This window comes from Bombina bombina, chromosome 3, assembly GCF_027579735.1.
Source record: "Bombina bombina isolate aBomBom1 chromosome 3, aBomBom1.pri, whole genome shotgun sequence".
Taxonomy (NCBI): domain Eukaryota; kingdom Metazoa; phylum Chordata; class Amphibia; order Anura; family Bombinatoridae; genus Bombina; species Bombina bombina.
Window position 1 is genome coordinate 474,995,150 of NC_069501.1, and position 20,922 is coordinate 475,016,071.

At 39.4% G+C, this 20,922-nt stretch overlaps 1 protein-coding gene across 1 annotated transcript in view; it reads left to right on the forward strand.

The window, feature by feature from the left end:
• Positions 1 to 3,565: 3,565 nt before the first annotated feature.
• STRIP1 (striatin interacting protein 1) overlaps positions 3,566 to 20,922 on the forward strand; it is a 102,251-nt gene continuing 84,894 nt past the window's right edge. The window contains exon 1 of the mRNA XM_053706788.1: positions 3,566 to 3,675. Within this exon, the coding sequence (XP_053562763.1) occupies positions 3,631 to 3,675 (45 nt within the window). The 5' untranslated portion in view covers positions 3,566 to 3,630. The remainder of the gene's footprint in view (positions 3,676 to 20,922) is intronic.

The following is a 20,922-nucleotide window of genomic DNA, read 5'->3' on the forward strand; positions in this document are numbered from 1 at the left end:
TGGGCTGGGGCGCGGTCTGGGGATCCCTGAAAGCTCAGGGTCTTTGGTCTCGGGTAGAATCTCTTCTACCGATAAATATTCTGGAACTGAGAGCGATATTCAATGCTCTCAAAGCTTGGCCTCAGCTAGCGAGGGCCAAGTTCATACATCAACCATCAGGGGGGAACGAGGAGTTCCCTAGCGATGGAAGAAGTGACCAAAATCATTCTATGGGCGGAGTCTCACTCCTGCCACCTGTCTGCTATCCACATCCCAGGAGTGGAAAATTGGGAAGCGGATTTTCTGAGTCGTCAGACATTGCATCCGGGGGAGTGGGAACTCCATCCGGAAATCTTTGCCCAAGTCACTCAACCGTGGGGCATTCCAGACATGGATCTGATGGCCTCTCGTCAGAACTTCAGAGTTCCTTACTACGGGTACAGATCCAGGGATCCCAAGGCGGCTCTAGTGGATGCACTAGTAGCACCTTGGACCTTCAAACTAGCTTATGTGTTCCCGCCGTTTCCTCTCATCCCCAGGCTGGTAGCCAGGATCAATCAGGAGAGGGCGTCGGTGATTTTGATAGCTCCTGCGTGGCCACGCAGGACTTGGTATGCAGATCTGGTGAATATGTCATAGGCTCCACCATGGAAGCTACCTTTGAGGCGAGACCTTCTTGTTCTAGGTCCGTTCGCCCACTCCAGCTGACTGCTTGGAGATTGAACGCTTGATCTTATCAAAGCGAGGGTTCTCAGATTCTGTTATTAATACTCTTGTTCAGGCCTGAAAGCCTGTAACCAGAAAAATTACCACATAATTTGGTATATCTGTTGGTGTGAATCTGCAGGATTCCCTTGGGACAAGGTTAAGATTCCTAAGAGTCTATCCTTCCTTCGAGAAGGATTGGAAAAAGGATTATCTGCAAGTTCCTTGATGGGACAGATTTCTGCCTTGTCTGTGTTACTTCACAAAAAGCTGGCAGCTGTGCCAGATGTTCTAGCCTTTGTTCAGGCTCTGGTTAGAATCAAGCCTGTTTACAAAATTTTGACTCCTCCTTGGAGTCTCAACCTAGTTCTTTCAGTTCTTTAGGGGGTTCCGTTTGAACCCTTACATTCCGTTGATATTAAGTTATTATCTTGGAAAGTTTTGTTTTTGGTTGCAATTTCTTCTGCTAGAAGAGTTTCAGAATTATCTGCTCTGCAGTGTTCTTCTCCTTATCTGGTGTTCCATGCAGATAAGGTGGTTTTGCGTACTAATCCTGGTTTTCTTCCAAAAGTTGTTTCTAACAAAAACATTAACCAGGAGATAGTTGTGCCTTCTTTGTGTCCTAATCCAGTTTCAAAGAAGGAACGTTTGTTGCACAACTTGGATGTAGTTCGTGCTCTCAAATTTTACTTAGCAGCTACTAAGGATTTCAGACAAACTTTGTCTTTGTTTGTTGTTTATTCTGGTAAACGGAGAGGTCAAAAAGCAACTTCTACCTCTCTCTCCTTCTGGATTAAAAGCATTATCCGATTGGCTTATGAGACTGCCGGACGGCAGCCTCCTGAAAGAATCACAGCTCACTCCACTAGGGCTGTGGCTTCCACATGGGCCTTCAAGAATGAGGCTTCTGTTGATCAGATATGTTAGGCAGTGACTTGGTCTTCACTGCACACTTTTTCTAAATTTTACAAATTTGATACTTTTGCTTCTTCTGAGGCTATTTTTGGGAGAAAGGTTTTGCAAGCCGTGGTGCCTTCCATTTAGGTGACCTGATTTGCTCCCTCCCTTCATCCGTGTCCTAAAGCTTTGGTATTGGTTCCCACAAGTAAGGATGACGCCGTGGACCGGACACACCTATGTTGGAGAAAACAGAATTTATGTTTACCTGATAAATTACTTTCTCCAACGGTGTGTCCGGTCCACGGCCCGCCCTGGTTTTTTTAATCAGGTCTGATAATTTATTTTTTTTTAACTACAGTCACCACGGTAACATATGGTTTCTCCTATGCAAATATTCCTCCTTAACGTCGGTCGAATGACTGGGGTAGGCGGAGCCTAGGAGGGATCATGTGACCAGCTTTGCTGGGCTCTTTGCCATTTCCTGTTGGGGAGGAGAATATCCCACAAGTAAGGATGACGCCGTGGACCGGACACACCGTTGGAGAAAGTAATTTATCAGGTAAACATAAATTCTGTTTTTATTAGTTTTTTTGTGGAAATTTTTGCTATATTAATGAGTTTTGCTTGTAGAGCATTTTCCTGCATATGGTGTTGGATGGTCTTGTTATTATGCATTAGTTGATTATGCAATTCTACTATAGTTAATGGTTCTTTAATGATTTTATAAGGCTAACTCTGCTACATATCTTTTCCAAATTGGTTTCAGCAGATGACAACTGAAAACAAATGCAGTTAGTATTAAAAATAGTGACTATGATTAGCTTTGTCTTCTGCAGAAGCAAGCCCAATTTGGCTCCTCCAAATAAGATGTTAATTTGTCTTAAATGTTTAGACTAGGCAGATATATTTTCATATAGCAAGACAACTTGCAATTACAAGGCATTTAATGTCTCTTTAAGAATAAAGTAAAAACAATTTTAGACCTCCCAACTGTCCCTATTTGAGAGGGACAGTCCCTAATTCTTAACTCTCTCCTGCTTCCCCATTGACACAGACATATGTCCCCATTTCCAGAATTTCCCTTAGCCCCGCCCACATGCCAGACACACCCACAATCCCAACCACTAATCATCCACAAACTCCACCCCTCCTAAAAATGACCCACCTACATAATAGTGATGGCCCCCCTTAACCTCCTAGGTTCCTAATGCCTAGACAAAAATGTGGGGATGTATGAATAGAGATTAGACATGTGCGTTTCGTTACGAATCTAAATTCAGACGAATTCGCCAAATTCAGAGATTCAAATCGATTTAAATTTCAGAATTACCCTAGCAACGAAACTAAACTAATACGAATGCATTTGTAACAAATAAATCCGAATTAGTTTGGATTTATTCATTACATTCGAATGGCCATGGACTAATCACAATTCAGTATAAAAATTAAATTTAGTGAGCTAGAACAGTGAAATAATTCTGTTTGGGTAACTTGGAACCATCTGAATCAACATACCACATACTGAACTTCCGAATCGAATCCGAAATGAATACATCCGAATACATCCAAATTTATTCGAATCTGAAACAAATACATTCGAATGTATCCGAATTTGAATTGTTCCGAAACGAAATTCCAAAAAATCCAAATCCATCCGAAACGAAACAAATTTTTCCGCTGTGCACATGTCTAATAGAGATCGCTTATCTTAGCCAGCAATTGTTTTGGATTTGAAGCTGATTTTTTTGGGGGGAAATCTTGTAATGCAGTCTCAATTTGCAAGTTAATAATCAGCCAAGTAATACTAATAATATGATGAATTTTCTTTATATTTCCTCCCACAAAGAAAACTGACTTCAGTGAAATATTTTTAATTAGACTGTTTTAAAAACAATATTTTATGCCAAGCGTCTAGTAAAAAACTATGAGGAAACACAAACTTGGGCTAACCCTGCTAAACTTGATCATCCAGAAACAGATATGCATCTCTCATCAGATTAATTTCCTGGTGCAGACATAGCTTGAACTAAACTGAACAGCACACACATGGGGGATGAATCTCAGAGACCAAACACACCCAATAACAATCTGGTAAGTTTCAGACAAAGTTTATGCTTTGTGTGTATTTATGTATTTACAGGCATATATACACATATAAATACATATGTATAGCATTGGAGCCCTTTGCTAACAAGTAGATGAAAACATGTTAAATCATATTTATGCAATATTCATATTTAATAAAGTGTTATACTGTGTATTTACTGTAAATATTTCACATTCCAATGTTCTGCACATGGCAGAATATATTCTATGTATTTTTAAATAGGTGTTCCTATATATATTTGTATATATCTATACCTATATATAAACAACTGTATATATAGGTATAGATATATATTGTACTAAAATACCATCAGATATATGTATAAATATGTATTTAAGAATAAATATGACATATTTTGCTGTGTGAAGAACATTGGAATGTGAAATATTCATATTTGCATGTCAGGTTAGCGCACTTGAATATGCGATCGGATTACGCGCAAGTAGAGTATTAGGTTCTCACTTTTTTTGCTCTATTGACTTCTATGGAGGTATTCGTTAACGTGATTGCGATATTTGAAGTTTGGCTTTTTGGATGCATCTGGTTTGTGCACGAGCGAAAACGTTTTACTTTCAATTTGGAATAAAAAAAGTTTACTTCTAGCAGAGTTAGCACGCGAGCGGGAGCGTTATAAACCGCTCCACTTGTAATCTGTCCCAGTGTGTTTTAAAACGATAGTCAATTATACCTTTCTGATTATGAAGTATTGTACTATCTTTCTGATGGTGCTATGTATACAAAATTATTAAAAATTAACTAAAACTACCTTTAGGTTGCATGTATAAGCTGTACTATGACATGTAAACGCTGCCTAAATGACAAAAGATATTGTTGTTTGCACTTGGTTTAATTTTACAATTCATATTTATAAATATTCCAAAATCCAAACTTTTTCCAGTTCCAAGCAGTTTGGATAAAGTGTTTTGTACCTGTATATATTTTTTCTCATTATATTCTGTACTCTGTACATATGAGACACACTTATTAGGAACTATTACCATAAATATGTAAGCATTTTATATTACAAATTAATATGGTTAATGATTGTCATACCAAAGTGTATTTAGTATACAAGTAAAGATTTGAACTTTTTACTTGCATTGTATTTCTATGTCACAAGGCAGGCAGAGCTTATTGTTCTCAAGCTTATTAATTTTATCTTTTTTTCCCCTTAGATATGTTATTGTATTTTTGGAAAAAAATTTACTGGAAACCCCCAAATTTTCAAATTCACTTCATTCTCTTATCCTTTGCTGAAGGAACAGCATTGCACTACTGGCAGCTAGCTGAACATATCTAGTCAGCCAACCACAAGAGACAAATGTGTACAGGGACCAATCAGCAGCTAGCTCCCACTAGTGTAGGATATGTGCATATTTTTTTCAATATGGGATACCAAGAGATTGAAGCATATTTGAATATAGAAGTGATTTTATTAGTGTTTTAAAATAACATGCTCTTTCTGAATAATGCAAGTTTAATTTTGACTTTTCCTACCCCTTTAAGAATATCTGGCAATGGCTACATGTAATCGGCATTCAGATGATTTAGCAGTAGTGAGGATGGAATTGGTTCTCTTTTTGAATTTACCTTTTCTTAGACAGAAGTAGCCAAAAAAAACCAACCAATCAAATCCAGCTGTTAAGCAGTATTAAAGGGGTAATAATAAAAATGTCTAATTTGCAAGTGTATTTTATTATTGCACTAGTGCTTGAAAAGCACCACGTGCTTAACCCAAAGGGCTTTAGACAGGATAAACACAGAGTTAAAGTCAGATATGCATCTGCAATCCATTATCAAAGTGCATATTGTCTTTTTATATACACAATTTCTTAGGCACCAGTTACTACTGAGCATGTGCAAGAGCTCACAGTGTATATGAGTATGTGATTGGTTGATGGCTGTCACATGATACAGGGGGCTGGCAAATTGATATTTTTTTAAGTCAGATCTGTATCTGCAATGCACTTGTGTCCCAGAGCTGAACATGGCTACTGAACTAATCAGGAATGACATATGTAAATAGTCAACAAATACTAACACTGATCTGCTCGGTAACATTTTGTTAGAAAACTATGCACTGTGTTGGATTTCCGAGAAACTCCTCTTTAAAAGACTCTTGAATGTTGTTAATTTTACTTCTTTGGTTGCGGCCAATGAGAAAAAGATGTATATGCCCCTCTCTCATATCAACCAATCATGGAGCAGTATGTAAGTGTGTCAGGTTTCTGCCTTCCACAGAATGGACTTTTCACCCCCCTCAGAGATAAATTATGGGAAAAGCAGGTCAAATAATTAATAAAAGTTTGCCAAGTTTTTTGTTTTGCTTTATTTTTTATTTTTTTTTATAGTTTTTCATTATGGGGGATTCGTTTTTAAGTTTGAGGTCTCTTCAAATTGTTTACAAATATCTCCTTTACCTTTATTTTGTCATTTAAAATAGCTTTTAGAAAGTAATATAAAACAGAGTCAACTGCAGAAATCAATCTTGGGAGTAAAAGATAGAGACCAGCCTATTTAAAGGGACAGTCAAGTTAAAGTTAAACTTTCACGATTCAGATAGGGCATGCAATTTTAATCAACTTTCCAATTTACTTTTATCATTCTGTTTTCTTTTTTCTCTTGATATTCTTTGTTAAAAGCTAAACCTAGGTAGGCTCATATACTAATTTCTAAGTTTTTGAAGGCCACCTTTTATCACAGTGCATTTTGACAGTTTTTCCTAGTTAGACACTGCAAGTTCATGTGTGCCATATAGATAATATTGTGCTCACTCCCGTAGAGTTATTTTTGGAGTCAGCACCGACTGGCAAAAATGCATGTCTGTCAAAAGAACTGAGATAAGGGGGCAGCTTAGATACAATGTAATCACAGAGGTAAAAAGTGTATTAATATAATAGTGTTGGTTATGCAAAACTGGGTAATAAAGGGATTATTTCTTCTGTTATGTGTGATCAGTCCACGGGTCATCATTACTTCTGGGATATTATCTGCTCCCCTACAGGAAGTGCAAGAGGATTCACCCAGCAGAGTTGCTATATAGCTCCTCCCCTCTACGTCACCTCCAGTCATTCTCTTGCACCCAAAGACTAGATAGGAGGTGTGAGAGGACTATGGTGATTATACTTAGTTTTTATAACTTCAATCAAAAGTTTGTTATTTTACAATAGCACCGGAGCGTGTTATTACTTCTCTGGCAGAGTTTGAAGAAGAATCTACCAGAGTTTTTCTTATGATTTTAACCGGAGTAGTTAAGATCATATTGCTGTTTCTCGGCCATCTGAGGGAGGTAAAAGCTTCAGATCAGGGGACAGCGGGCAGTTGAATCTGCATTGAGGTATGTAGCAGTTTTTATTTTCTGAATGGAATTGATGAGAAAATCCTGCTATACCGTTATAATGACATGTATGTATACTCTACACTTCAGTATTCTGGGGATGGTATTTCACCGGAATTACTCTGTAAAAGTACATTAAACCTTTTAATAGGTATTTATTTCATGTTAAACGTTTTTGCTGGAATGTAGAATCGTTTGCATTTCTGAGGTACTGAGTGAATAAATATTTGGGCATTATTTTTCCACTTGGCAGTTTGCTTGTTTTGATTATGACAGTTTCGTTTCTCTCTCACTGCTGTGTGTGAGGGGGAGGGGCCGTTTTTTGGCGCTCTTTGCTACGCATCAAAAAATTTCCAGTCAGTTACACTTATATTTTCTGCATGATCCGGTTCATCTCTGACAGAACTCAGGGGTCTTCACACTTCTTTGAAGGGAAGTAGATTCTCTCAGCAGAGCTGTGAGATTTATATAGTGACTGTGATTTAAAACGTTGCTCTGTAATTTTTATGTTTAAAAATTTAATTAGTGTTATTTTACTAATGGGAACAAACCCTTGCTAAAAAGTTGTGTTGTTTGTTAAGAGTGATGCTATAACTGTTTTTTTTTTCAGTTCATTATTTCAACTGTCATTTAATCGTTTAGTGCTTCTGAGGCACAGTACGTTTTTATTAAATAAAATTGTAACCGAGTTGCATGTTTATTGCTAGTGTGTTAAACATGTCTGATTCAGAGGAAGATACCTGTGTCATTTGTTCCAATGCCAAGGTGGAGCCCAATAGAAATTTATGTACTAACTGTATTGATGCTACCTTAAATAAAAGCCAATCTGTACAAATTGAACAAATTTCACCAAACAGCGAGGGGAGAGTTATGCCGACTAACTCGCCTCACGTGTCAGTACCTGCATCTCCCGCCCGGGAGGTGCGTGATATTATGGCGCCTAGTACATCTGGGCAGCCATTACAGATAACATTACAAGATATGGCTACTGTTATGACTGAAGTTTTGGCTAAATTACCAGAACTAAGAGGCAAGCGTGATCACTCTGGGGTGAGAACAGAGTGCGCTGATAATTCTAGGGCCATGTCTGATACTGCGTCACAGCTTGCAGAGCATGAGGACGGAGAGCTTCATTCTGTAGGTGACGGTTCTGATCCAAACAGATTGGATTCAGATATTTCAAATTTTAAATTTAAATTGGAAAACCTCCGTGTATTACTAGGGGAGGTCTTAGCAGCTCTCAACGATTGTAACGCTGTTGCAATACCAGAGAAAATGTGTAGGTTGGATAAATACTTTGCGGTACCGGCGAGTACTGACGTTTTTCCTATACCTAAGAGATTAACTGAAATTGTTACTAAGGAGTGGGATAGACCCGGTGTGCCGTTCTCACCCCCTCCAATATTTAGAAAGATGTTTCCAATAGACGCCACCACACGGGACTTATGGCAAGCGGTCCCTAAGGTGGAGGGAGCAGTTTCTACTTTAGCTAAGCGTACCACTATCCCGGTGGAGGATAGCTGTGCTTTTTCAGATCCTATGGATAAAAAATTAGAGGGTTACCTTAAGAAAATGTTTGTTCAACAAGGTTTTATATTACAACCCCTTGCATGCATCGCGCCGATTACGGCTGCGGCAGCATTTTGGATTGAGTCTCTAGAAGAGAACCTTAGTTCAGCTACGCTGGACGACATTACGGACAGGCTTAGAGTCCTTAAACTAGCTAATTCATTCATTTCGGAGGCCGTAGTACATTTAACCAAACTTACGGCTAAGAATTCAGGATTCGCCATTCAGGCACGCAGGGCGCTGTGGCTAAAATCCTGGTCGGCTGATGTAACTTCTAAGTCCAAATTACTTAATATACCTTTCAAGGGGCAAACTTTATTTGGGCCCGGTTTGAAAGAAATTATTGCTGACATTACAGGAGGTAAGGGCCACGCTCTACCTCAAGACAAAGCCAAAGCTAAGGCTAGACAGTCTAATTTTCGTCCCTTTCGGAATTTCAAAGCAGGAGCAGCGCCAACCTCCACTGCACCAAAACAGGGAGGAGCTGTTGCTCGTTACAGACAAGGCTGGAAGCCTAACCAGTCCTGGAACAAGGGCAAGCAGGCCAGTAAACCTGCTGCTGCCTCAAAGACAGCATGAACCGAGGGCCCCCGATCCGGGACCGGATCTAGTGGGGGGCAGACTCTCTCTCTTCGCCCAGGCTTGGGCAAGAGATGTCCAGGATCCCTGGGCGCTAGAGATCATATCTCAGGGATACCTTCTAGACTTCAAATTCTCTCCCCCAAGAGGGAGATTTCATCTGTCAAGGTTGTCAACAAACCAAATAAAGAAGGACGCGTTTCTACGCTGTGTACAAGATCTATTATTAATGGGAGTGATCCATCCGGTTCCGCGGTCGGAACAAGGACAAGGGTTTTACTCAAACCTGTTTGTGGTTCCCAAAAAAGAGGGAACTTTCAGGCCAATCTTGGATTTAAAGATCCTAAACAAATTCCTAAGAGTTCCATCGTTCAAAATGGAAACTATTCGGACAATCTTACCCATGATCCAAGAGGGTCAGTACATGACCACAGTGGATTTAAAGGATGCTTATCTTCACATACCGATTCACAAAGATCATTACCGGTATCTAAGGTTTGCCTTCTTAAACAGGCATTACCAGTTTGTAGCCCTTCCATTCGGATTGGCTACGGCTCCAAGAATCTTTACAAAGGTTCTGGGTGCCCTTCTGGCGGTTCTAAGACCGCGAGGAATTTCGGTAGCTCCGTACCTAGACGACACTCTGATACAAGCTTCAAGCTTTCAAACTGCCAAGTCTCATACAGAGTTAGTTCTGGCATTTCTAAGGTCGCATGGATGGAAGGTGAACGAAAAGAAGAGTTCTCTCTTTCCCCTCACAAGAGTGCCATTCTTGGGGACTCTTATAGATTCTGTAGAAATGAGGATTTATCTGACAGAAGACAGATTAACAAAGCTTCTAAATGCATGCCGTGTCCTTCATTCCATTCAACTCCCGTCAGTAGCTCAATGCATGGAGGTGATCGGCTTAATGGTAGCAGCAATGGACATAGTTCCCTTTGCACGCCTACATCTCAGACCGCTGCAATTGTGTATGCTGAGTCAGTGGAATGGGGATTACTCAGATTTGTCCCCCACTCTGAATCTGGATCAAGAGACCAGAAACTCTCTTCTATGGTGGCTTTCTCGGCCACATCTGTCCAGGGGGATGCCGTTCAGCAGGCCGGACTGGACAATTGTAACAACAGACGCCAGCCTTCTAGGTTGGGGCGCTGTCTGGAATTCTCTGAAGGCTCAGGGACAATGGAGTCAGGAGGAAAGTCTCCTGCCAATAAACATTCTGGAATTGAGAGCAGTTCTCAATGCCCTTCTAGCTTGGCCCCAGTTAAAGACTCGGGGGTTCATCAGGTTTCAGTCGGACAACATCACGACTGTAGCTTACATCAACCATCAAGGAGGGACAAGAAGCTCCCTAGCAATGATAGAAGTATCAAAGATAATTCGCTGGGCAGAGTCTCACTCTTGCCACCTATCAGCAATCCACATCCCGGGAGTGGAGAACTGGGAGGCGGATTTCTTGAGTCGCCAGACTCTTCATCCGGGGGAGTGGGAACTTCATCCGGAGGTCTTTGCCCAAATACTTCAACGTTGGGGCAAACCAGAGATAGATCTCATGGCGTCTCGCCAGAACGCCAAACTTCCTCGCTACGGATCCAGATCCAGGGATCCGGGAGCGGTTCTGATAGATGCTTTGACAGCACCTTGGAACTTCAGGATGGCTTATGTGTTTCCACCCTTCCCACTGCTTCCTCGATTGATTGCCAAAATCAAACAGGAGAGAGCATCAGTGATTCTAATAGCGCCTGCATGGCCGCGCAGGACTTGGTATGCAGATCTAGTGGACATGTCATCCTGTCCGCCTTGGTCTCTACCTCTAAGACAGGACCTTCTGATTCAGGGTCCATTCAAACATCAAAGTCTAACTTCTCTGAAGCTGACTGCTTGGAAATTGAACGCTTGATTTTATCAAAACGTGGGTTTTCTGAGTCGGTTATTGATACCCTGATACAGGCTAGGAAGCCTGTTACCAGAAAGATTTACCATAAAATATGGCGTAAATACCTATACTGGTGTGAATCCAAAGATTACTCCTGGAGTAAGGTTAGGATTCCTAGAATATTGTCTTTTCTACAAGAAGGTTTAGAAAAGGGTTTATCGGCTAGCTCATTAAAGGGACAGATCTCAGCTCTGTCCATCTTGTTACACAGGCGTCTGTCAGAAAATTCAGACATCCAGGCCTTTTGTCAGGCTTTAGCTAGGATCAAGCCTGTGTTTAAAACTGTTGCTCCGCCATGGAGTTTAAACTTAGTTCTTAACGTTTTACAGGGTGTTCCGTTTGAACCCCTTCATTCCATTGATATAAAATTGTTATCTTGGAAAGTTCTATTTTTAATGGCTATTTCCTCGGCTCGAAGAGTCTCTGAGTTATCAGCCCTACATTGTGATTCTCCTTATCTGATCTTTCACTCAGACAAGGTAGTTCTGCGTACTAAACCTGGGTTCTTACCTAAGGTAGTCACTAACAGGAATATCAATCAAGAGATTGTTGTTCCATCCTTGTGTCCAAATCCTTCTTCAAAGAAGGAACGTCTTCTACACAATCTGGATGTAGTTCGTGCCCTCAAGTTCTACTTGCAGGCAACTAAAGATTTTCGCCAAACTTCTTCCCTGTTTGTCGTTTATTCTGGACAGAGGAGAGGTCAAAAAGCTTCTGCTACCTCTCTCTCTTTTTGGCTTCGTAGCATAATACGTTTAGCCTATGAGACTGCTGGACAGCAGCCTCCTGAAAGAATTACAGCTCATTCCACTAGAGCTGTGGCTTCCACTTGGGCCTTTAAGAATGAGGCCTCTGTTGAACAGATTTGCAAGGCTGCAACTTGGTCTTCGCTTCATACTTTTTCCAAATTTTACAAATTTGACACTTTTGCTTCTTCGGAGGCTATTTTTGGGAGAAAGGTTCTTCAGGCAGTGGTTCCTTCTGTATAATGAGCCTGCCTATCCCTCCCGTCATCCGTGTACTTTTGCTTTGGTATTGGTATCCCAGAAGTAATGATGACCCGTGGACTGATCACACATAACAGAAGAAAACATAATTTATGCTTACCTGATAAATTCCTTTCTTCTGTTGTGTGATCAGTCCACGGCCCGCCCTGTTTTTTAAGGCAGGTACATATTTTTTAAATTATAATTCAGTCACCACTACACCCTTGGTTTCTCCTTTCTCGTTGGTCTTTGGTCGAATGACTGGAGGTGACGTAGAGGGGAGGAGCTATATAGCAACTCTGCTGGGTGAATCCTCTTGCACTTCCTGTAGGGGAGCAGATAATATCCCAGAAGTAATGATGACCCGTGGACTGATCACACAACAGAAGAAAGGAATTTATCAGGTAAGCATAAATTATGTTTTTTTTAAGCAATAACATTTTTAGTGTAGGCTGTTCCTTTAAACGGGACCAATCTATCTTTTCCACATCCGTGGAAAATCTACCCTCATCCAAATTCCTTACTTTCTCTTCTTCCATTTATATATTTATTTTTCTGTACATGACAGAGCATCTGACCAGAGGCGTGCAGTCTATATGTACAGAAATACAGGAAATCTGCTGTATTGTGTATTACTAAAATGCATAACGCTGTCAGACAAGGCAAGAGGGACCTCTAGGGAACGTTGGCAGAGGTACTATACTGAGTCTTGAGCCTCTAGTGAAGTAAATGATTGGCATAGAATTTGTGAAAATAATAAAAAAGATAATACTTGTAAGAGAGGGGACATGAAAATTCCTCTCAAATAAACAAACAAATTACACACAACATTATACAAACTCCACTATAAAGGAGTGGTTTTATGCTGCTATATATGATGGATGTTTGTTTTAAAAGGTTTCAAAAGGAAGATATTTAAAACAATATTTTTGTTTTGTTTTGGGTTTTTTTAAACATATAAATGCATTTTTGTAAAAAAGAACCTCAACTGTGTTTCTTTAAAGGGCCATTATAGTGGAAAAATTACATCCTAATTCGTTAGCGTATGTAATTTTAGCAGTAAAAAAAGTGACCTAACTGCTGGTAACCCAATGAGCAGCGCGATGGCCGCTGCCGATTGACTCAACTACAGTTTCTGCTCGAAACCGGCAGTTCTCTATGGCTCCTAAGCAGTACTTTAAATATGTGTTTAAACAGTTTTAAATTAGAGCATGTCATTTTTTCACTGTAATTGTCCCTTAATACACAGCAGAGTAGGGAAAAAGTTTAGGTCTCTTATGAACACCTTACCCTTATTTCCCAGCCAAACAGGGTAATGAACATTGTTTTAAAAGAGGGGTGAAAATCTCTAATGACTATACTGGCAACTGCAATAACTTGATGATTATTTTAGCTTAGCTAGGTAGGTAGTATGCAGGTGTCTGGAGCGCTTAATAGCAAGAAACAATGCTGCCATCTATGGCCCTTGCATATGTATAACATTAAATAAAGTATATTTGCATAACATTAAATAAAGTATATTTGCAAATACGCTATCATATATTGCTCCAGAAATGTGCACACTTCTGAGTCTTCCAAACTGCCCCTTTCAACCTTAACCAGTTTGTCACAGTCTAGACACTCCAGGCAAGCCTGTGACTTAGTTCTGTGGGGCAAGGGTTAACAAACACGCTCTACTCTGTATTAGACCTTTGAAAAATGACCAAACTTCCCTTTAATGACACCCACACTAAGATATATGTGGCAACTATATGGGAAATTTTAAGAAAAACCCCAGACTAATAGATTAAAAATTCCAAAATACAATTACCAAAAATCAAATATTAGACTAAGGCAAACATTTAATAAAGAGACATTTATTATGAACAAAAAGAGTCACAGTACATTTAAATATAAAAAAACATGGAATCAACAAACACACAATTTTAAAAATAAAATAGGAGTAAAAACAGAACCTAATACTGTACTAGTTTATATATCTGCACTAAGGGAGCTTGGCAAAGAAAGATGGTGACTTATGCTGTATTCCAAAGCCTCAAAGGTAAAATTACAAATTATTTTGTTGAAATCACAGTTAAACATTTAAATATATTTTTTCCTGAAGTCAGTTTTCTGACCAGGCCCCTTCCAGAGTAGCAAGGAAAATAGGTACTTCCCTTTCATTGTGTGCCATAAAAAGCTCTGCACCCTTTGGCTAACATTAGTGAACAACTTATAATTTTTTGTTATGTATATCCAGTACATAAAACCTGTAAGTTCCGACGGGAATAGGGCCCGCAATTCCTCCTGTATGTGTTTGTAAATTTTGTCCTGTCTCTTACAAGTTTTATATAATTGTTTTATTTAAATGAATTGTATCAATGGAGAGCGTTGCGGAATATGTTGGCGCTTCATAAATAAAGTATAATAATAAAAATATAAGCAATCACCTTGTGACATCATGAGGATTATTTTGATACCAAACATGACATATCTGTCATATTTTATCATCCGGTGCCATAAATGTGATTAAAACAAGGATATACAAGAGTGTCACCTAAGACCTAAGGTCTGTGCCTTGACAGACACTGTTTTCTATCACTCTCTGGGTTGACATTTTACTGTCTTGGTGCACCAGGTCTCTGGGTATATGCAATAAACTTTGCTCAAGTGAAACTTAAAAACAAATTACTACAGGGTGTCTGCTTTTTAAAGATAGACCAAGAGAAAAATTTAACCCCCAATAATTAAGTCTTCATGACATGTATGCTCTATCTGAATCATGAAAGAAAAATATTGAGTTTCATGTCCCTTTAAAAATAGGGCCAATCATTCACACTCTCAGCCGCCAAAGCCTTGCTTCACATTCCACTAGATTCATTTAACTCGGCCACCAACAGATGGATTAATATAGTATGCACAGCTAGAAAATGGAGGGAAGGTACTCTGGAATGGAGTGAAATACTTGACAAAATTGAGAATATATACACTATCTCTGAATCAGCAGCTTGGTTACAGGGTACCTCCGCAAGCTTTCAAAATGTCTGGATTCACTGGATAATGAAAAAACATTTATAGAGGGGAATGTCTGAACTACTTCTATAGAAGTTTGTTTTTTATACTAAGAGAAACATGCTCGAACAGCTACCAAAAAGACGACTCTGCATGACGGAAAAAGTTTACAGTTAGAAGTTAGACCAAGTTAAATGGTCTTATGGGAGGGGAAATGGGTGGGGTGGGTGGGAGGGATAGTTCTTCATTTGTTAGTGGGATTAAATGACAACCCAAGGGTTGTTGTTCTTAATACAATTGGGAAAAGTATATTCTGCAGAGACAAATTGTATCATTGTACTCAAATGAATAATATCACACCCTATTGTAATGATACATATTGTGAATGTATTGCATTTTTTTTGTTGTGATCCCTCAATAAAAATTATTTCAACTAAAAATAGGGCCAAGCCAACACAATATGGGCTGGATCGCAAACTTGAAAGAATGGTGCCCACCTATATGTAAATGTAAGTCACAATATTATGCTCCAAATATAACCAGATGTGTATATATAATGTATATTGTAATGTATACAATGTGAATGCAGAAGAAGGTGGACGCTTGCGGCCTTCGGCTCTTTTCAGAGCTGGATTTATTCTTCTGAAAGTGAAACACACTAAGATCTGTGCAAATCCAGATCTTATTGTGTTGCACTTTCAGAAGAATGAATCCGGCCTCAAAAAGAACCGAAGGCCACAAGTATCTACCTTCTTTCGCATTTGCCAGCTAACGAAGCTGCCAAATGCACAGGGATGATAGATAGACAAATAATATATCATTCAAAGGCCTCTAGTTATCAAGCCGTCAACCTCAAATATGCTGGAATTCTGCAGCGTATTTATGGCGAGGCTGATTCGCCTTAGTTATCAAGCCCTACACAGCGGCAAAAGTAGAATATAGTGAGTGACGTAAGCTTCGATCCACCGGACTCAGTCCGACACAGATCGATTCTTACGTCACTCCAGATGTTCCGCACACAAGTTCGGCACAATCTGACTACTTTTGCGAGTTATCAAAAAACTAGCAGGTACGCTCGGCACTTTTCCGGCCCAGCGTACCTGGTTTACAATCCCTGGAGGCGGCGGATCCCATAGGAATCAATGGGAGTCTGACCATAGCGAAAGTTCATGTTCGCTGCTGCCCGACATCCCATTGATTCCTAGGGGAGATGTCTGCACCTAACACCCTAACATGTACCCCGAGTCTAAACACCCCTAATCTGCTCCCCCTACACCGCCGCCACCTACATAAAGTTATTACCCCCTAAACCGCCGCTCCTGGAGCCCACCGCAACTCTAATAAACTGATTAACCCCTAAACCGCCGTTCCCGGACCCCGCCGCCACCTACATAATACCTATTAACCCCTATCCTGCCCCCCTACACTGCCGCCACCTATAATAAATGTATTAACCCCTATCCTGCCCCCCCTACACCGCCACCACTATAATAAATTTATTAACTCCTATCCTGCCCCCCTACACCGCCGCACCTATAATAAAATGATTAACCCCTATCCTGCCCCCCCTACACCGCCGCAACTATAATAAAATTATTAACCCCTAAAACTAAGTCTAACCCTAACCCCCCCTAACTTAAATATTAATTAAATACATCTAAATATTATAACTCTTATTAACTAAATTAATCCTATTTAAAACTAAATACTTAGCTGTAAAATAAACCCTAATATAGCTACAATATAAATAATAATTATATTGTATCTATTTTAGGATTTATTTTTATGTTACAGGCAAATTTCAATTTATTTTAACTATGTACAATAGCTATTAAATAGTTAATAACTATTTAATAGCTACCTAGTTAAAATAAAGAGAAATTTACCTGTAAAATAAAAACTAACCTAAGTTACAATTACACCTAACACTACACTATCATTAAATAAATTATTCATATTTAAACCTAAATACTTACCTGTAAAATAAACCCTAAGATAGCTACAATGTAATTAATAATTACATTGTAGCTATTTTAGGATATAAATTTATTTTACAGGTAACTTTGTATTTATTTTAGCTAGTTAGAATAGTTATTAAATAGTTATTAACTATTTAATAACTACCTAGCTAAAAGAAATACAAAATTACCTGTAAAATAAATCCTAATCTAAGTTACAATTAAACCTAACACTACACTATCATTAAATTAATTAAATAAATTACCTACAAATAACTACAATTAAATACAATTAAATAAACTAACTAAAGTACAAAAAATAAAAAAAACTAAGTTACAAAAAATAATAAAAATAAGTTACAAACATTTAAAAAAGATTACAACAATTTTAAGCTACTTACACCTAATCTAAGCCCCCTAATAAAATAACAAAGCCCCCCAAAAAAAAAAAAAAAATGCCCTACCCTATTCTACATTAAAAAGTTAACAGCTCTATTACCTTACCAGCCCTTAAAAGGGCCTTTTGCAGGGCATGCCCCAAAGAATTCAGCTCTTTTGCCTGTAAAAATAAAATACAACCCCCCCCCAACATTTAAACCCACCACCCACATACCCCTACTCTAACCCAAACCCCCCTTAAATAAACCTAACACTACCCCCCTGAAGATCATCCTACCTTTAGCCGTCTTCAGCCAGCCGACCACCGATGGAACAGAAGAAGACATCCGGAGCGGCAGAAGTCATCATCCAAGGGGCACTGAAGAAGTCTTCCATGAGATTGAAGTCATCCTCCAAAAGGCTTAGATTAGGTGTAAGTAGCTTAAAATTGTTGTAATCTTTTTTAAATGTTTGTAACTTATTTTTTTATTTTTTGTGACTTGTGGTTATTTGTAGGTAATTTATTTAATTAATTTAATGATAGTGTAGTGTTAGGTTTAATTGTAACTTAGGTTAGGATTTATTTTACAGGTAATTTTGTATTTCTTTTAGCTAGGTAGTTATTAAATAGTTAATAACTATTTAATAACTATTCTAACTAGCTAAAATAAATACAAAGTTACCTGTAAAATAAATTTAAATCCTAAAATAGCTACAATGTAATTATTAATTACATTGTAGCTATCTTAGGGTTTATTTTACAGGTAAGTATTTAGTTTTAAATAGGAATAATTTATTTAATGATGGTGTAATTGTAACTTAGGTTAGTTTTTATTTTACACGTAAATTTCTCTTTATTTTAACTAGGTAGCTATTAAATAGTTAATAACTATTTAATAGCTATTGTACCTAGTTAAAATAAATTGAAATTTGCCTGTAAAATAAAAACAAATCTTAAAATGGATACAATATAATTATTATTTATAATGTAATAAGAGTTATATATAACTATATATAAGAGTTATAATATTTAGATGTATTTAATTAATATTTAAGTTAGGGGGGTGTTAGGGTTAGACTTAGGTTTAGGGGTTAAAAATTTTATTATAGGTTGCGGTGGTATAGGGGGGGCAGGATAGGGGTTAATACATTTATTATAGGTGGCGACGGTGTAGGGGGGGCAGATTAGGGGTTAATAAGTTTAATATAGGTGGCGGCGGGGTCCGGGAGCGGCGGTTTAGGGGTTAAACAATTTATTTAGTTGCGGCGGGGTCCGGGATCGGCAGGATAGGGGTTAATACATTTATTATAGGTGGCGGCGGTATAGGGGGGCAGGATAGGGGTTACTAGGTATAATGTAGGTGGCGGTGGGCTCCGGGAGTGGCGGTTTAGGGGTTAATACATTTATTATAGTTGCGGCGGTTTAGGGGTTAATAACTTTATTTAGTTGCGGGGGGGTTCCGGGGGCGCCGGTATAGTGGGTAGAACAGTGTAGTTTAGTGCGAGTGCTTAGTGACAGGCTAGCAATAAAGCTGCAATAAAGCCGAAGAGCAGCGAGATCGGATGAGTGATAACTATCACAGTCCGCTGCTCATCGCCCCATGCTTGGTGCGCGGCTTTTTGACAGCTTTATTGATAACATTGGCAAGATTATTCAGGTCCGCGGCGGCAATGTTAGGCGAGCTTAGGCGGGCGTATTGGGGCCGGCGATGGCAGGTAAGTAGACACGTTGATAACTAGAGGCCAAAGTATTGTGTAATGTAGTTCCACCGTCCATTTGGCACAAGGAGTTAATTCAGACGTGGAATATAGTCATATCTACAACAGCGTTAGTAAAACAGATCTTATGATAAACTATAGCTTTAATACATTACTGGTGCATATGCACCAATCATCTTCTCTGTATGTACCAAGCATGTAAAAGGTGCTGATCTCAGAGTGCAATTACAACAGAAACAGGTTCTGCAAGGTTTTCATTAACATTATGCCTGACACCTAGGTCCTGCAATCTCATATTCTCATTCCCTTTACACAAATATGTCCACATATTGCCTGAGAGAAATAACACTCATAGAGAACAACCTGAACACCTGCATTAAGTTAAGAGTCTGCATGGCCATTGTCTGATCTTATGGAAGTATGTGACTGTCAGGTGCTTCAGGGACAGAAATATGATCTAAGTATGTGGCTGACAGATGGGCTGCAGGGACAGATGTCTGTTTTAATGTAAGTATGTGGCTGACAGATAAGTAGCATGTAACTGATCTGAGGTCTGATGTAGACCTGTGGCTGAAGTGCTCTGCAGGTCCAGGTACCTGACCTGAGGTTTGATGTGAATATGTAGCTGTTGCAGGGTAAGGAACTGGATCCAAGGTATGATGTGGCTTAGTGGAACTAGAAGGATTGTAGGGCTAGAGATATGGACATATGTGGGTGACAGAGAGGGATGCAGGGCCAGGGATCTAATCTAAGGTCTGATGTAGACTTGTGGCTGAGAGAGGCTGCAGGGTCAGAGGTCTAATCTGAGATTTGATGTGGATATACAGCTGTTGTTGGGCTAGGAATCAGATCTAACATATGATGTGTTTTAGAGAGGCTGTGGGGCCAGTAGTATGATCTTACTCATGTGGGTGACAGAGGAGCTGCCGGGCCAAGGGGTCTGATCTGAGGCTTGATGTAGATATACAGCTGTTGCAGAGCTTGAAGTTTTAGCTAAGGTATGAAATGGCACAGAGGACCTGTAGGGTCAGCGGTATGATATGATTTATGTGGGTGACAGAGAGGCTACAGGGCCAGGGATCTGATGTGAGGTCTGATGTAAATATATGGCTGAGAGGGGCTGAAAGGGAAAACTATTTGATATGAGGTCTGATATGTGTTTGTAGCTGTTTTGCAGTGTTAGTAATTGAATCTGATGTTGTAATGCTTGTGGGATATCTCTCTATCAGACCAAACTTGGCCAGTAGTCTTCTTATCCCGGCATCAAGTGGAGTGGTAGGAAATATCCCAGAGCAGAGTAAGTTAGTGAAATGAGGTAAGCAGTATTCACGGTAGACAGGGTAGTCCATCAGGGCAATAAGAAGAAGGCAGAGAATGGTCAAGACAGACTGAGTCCGGCAACAGGAAGGCAATCCAGCAGTAAAGCATTTCAGGGGTGAACCAATAGAAAGAGTAGGAACGGGCGGGTATCAGCATCAAAGGAAATCCAGCAGTGTAACAGTTCAGGGGTAAACCAATAGAATGGTCGGACAGGCAGAGTTTGGCAACAATATGGCAATCCAGCAATTCAGGGGTTAAGCAAGCAGAGTGGTCAGACAAGCAGAGTTCAATATCAGTATGGCAATCCATCAGTTCAGGGGTTAAGCAAGCAAAGTGGTCAGACAGGCAGAGTTCAATATCAGTATGGCAATCCAGCAGTTCAGGGGTTAAGCAAGCAGAGTGGTCAGACAGGCAAAGTTCAATATCAGTATGGCAATCCAGCAGTTTAGGGGTTAAGC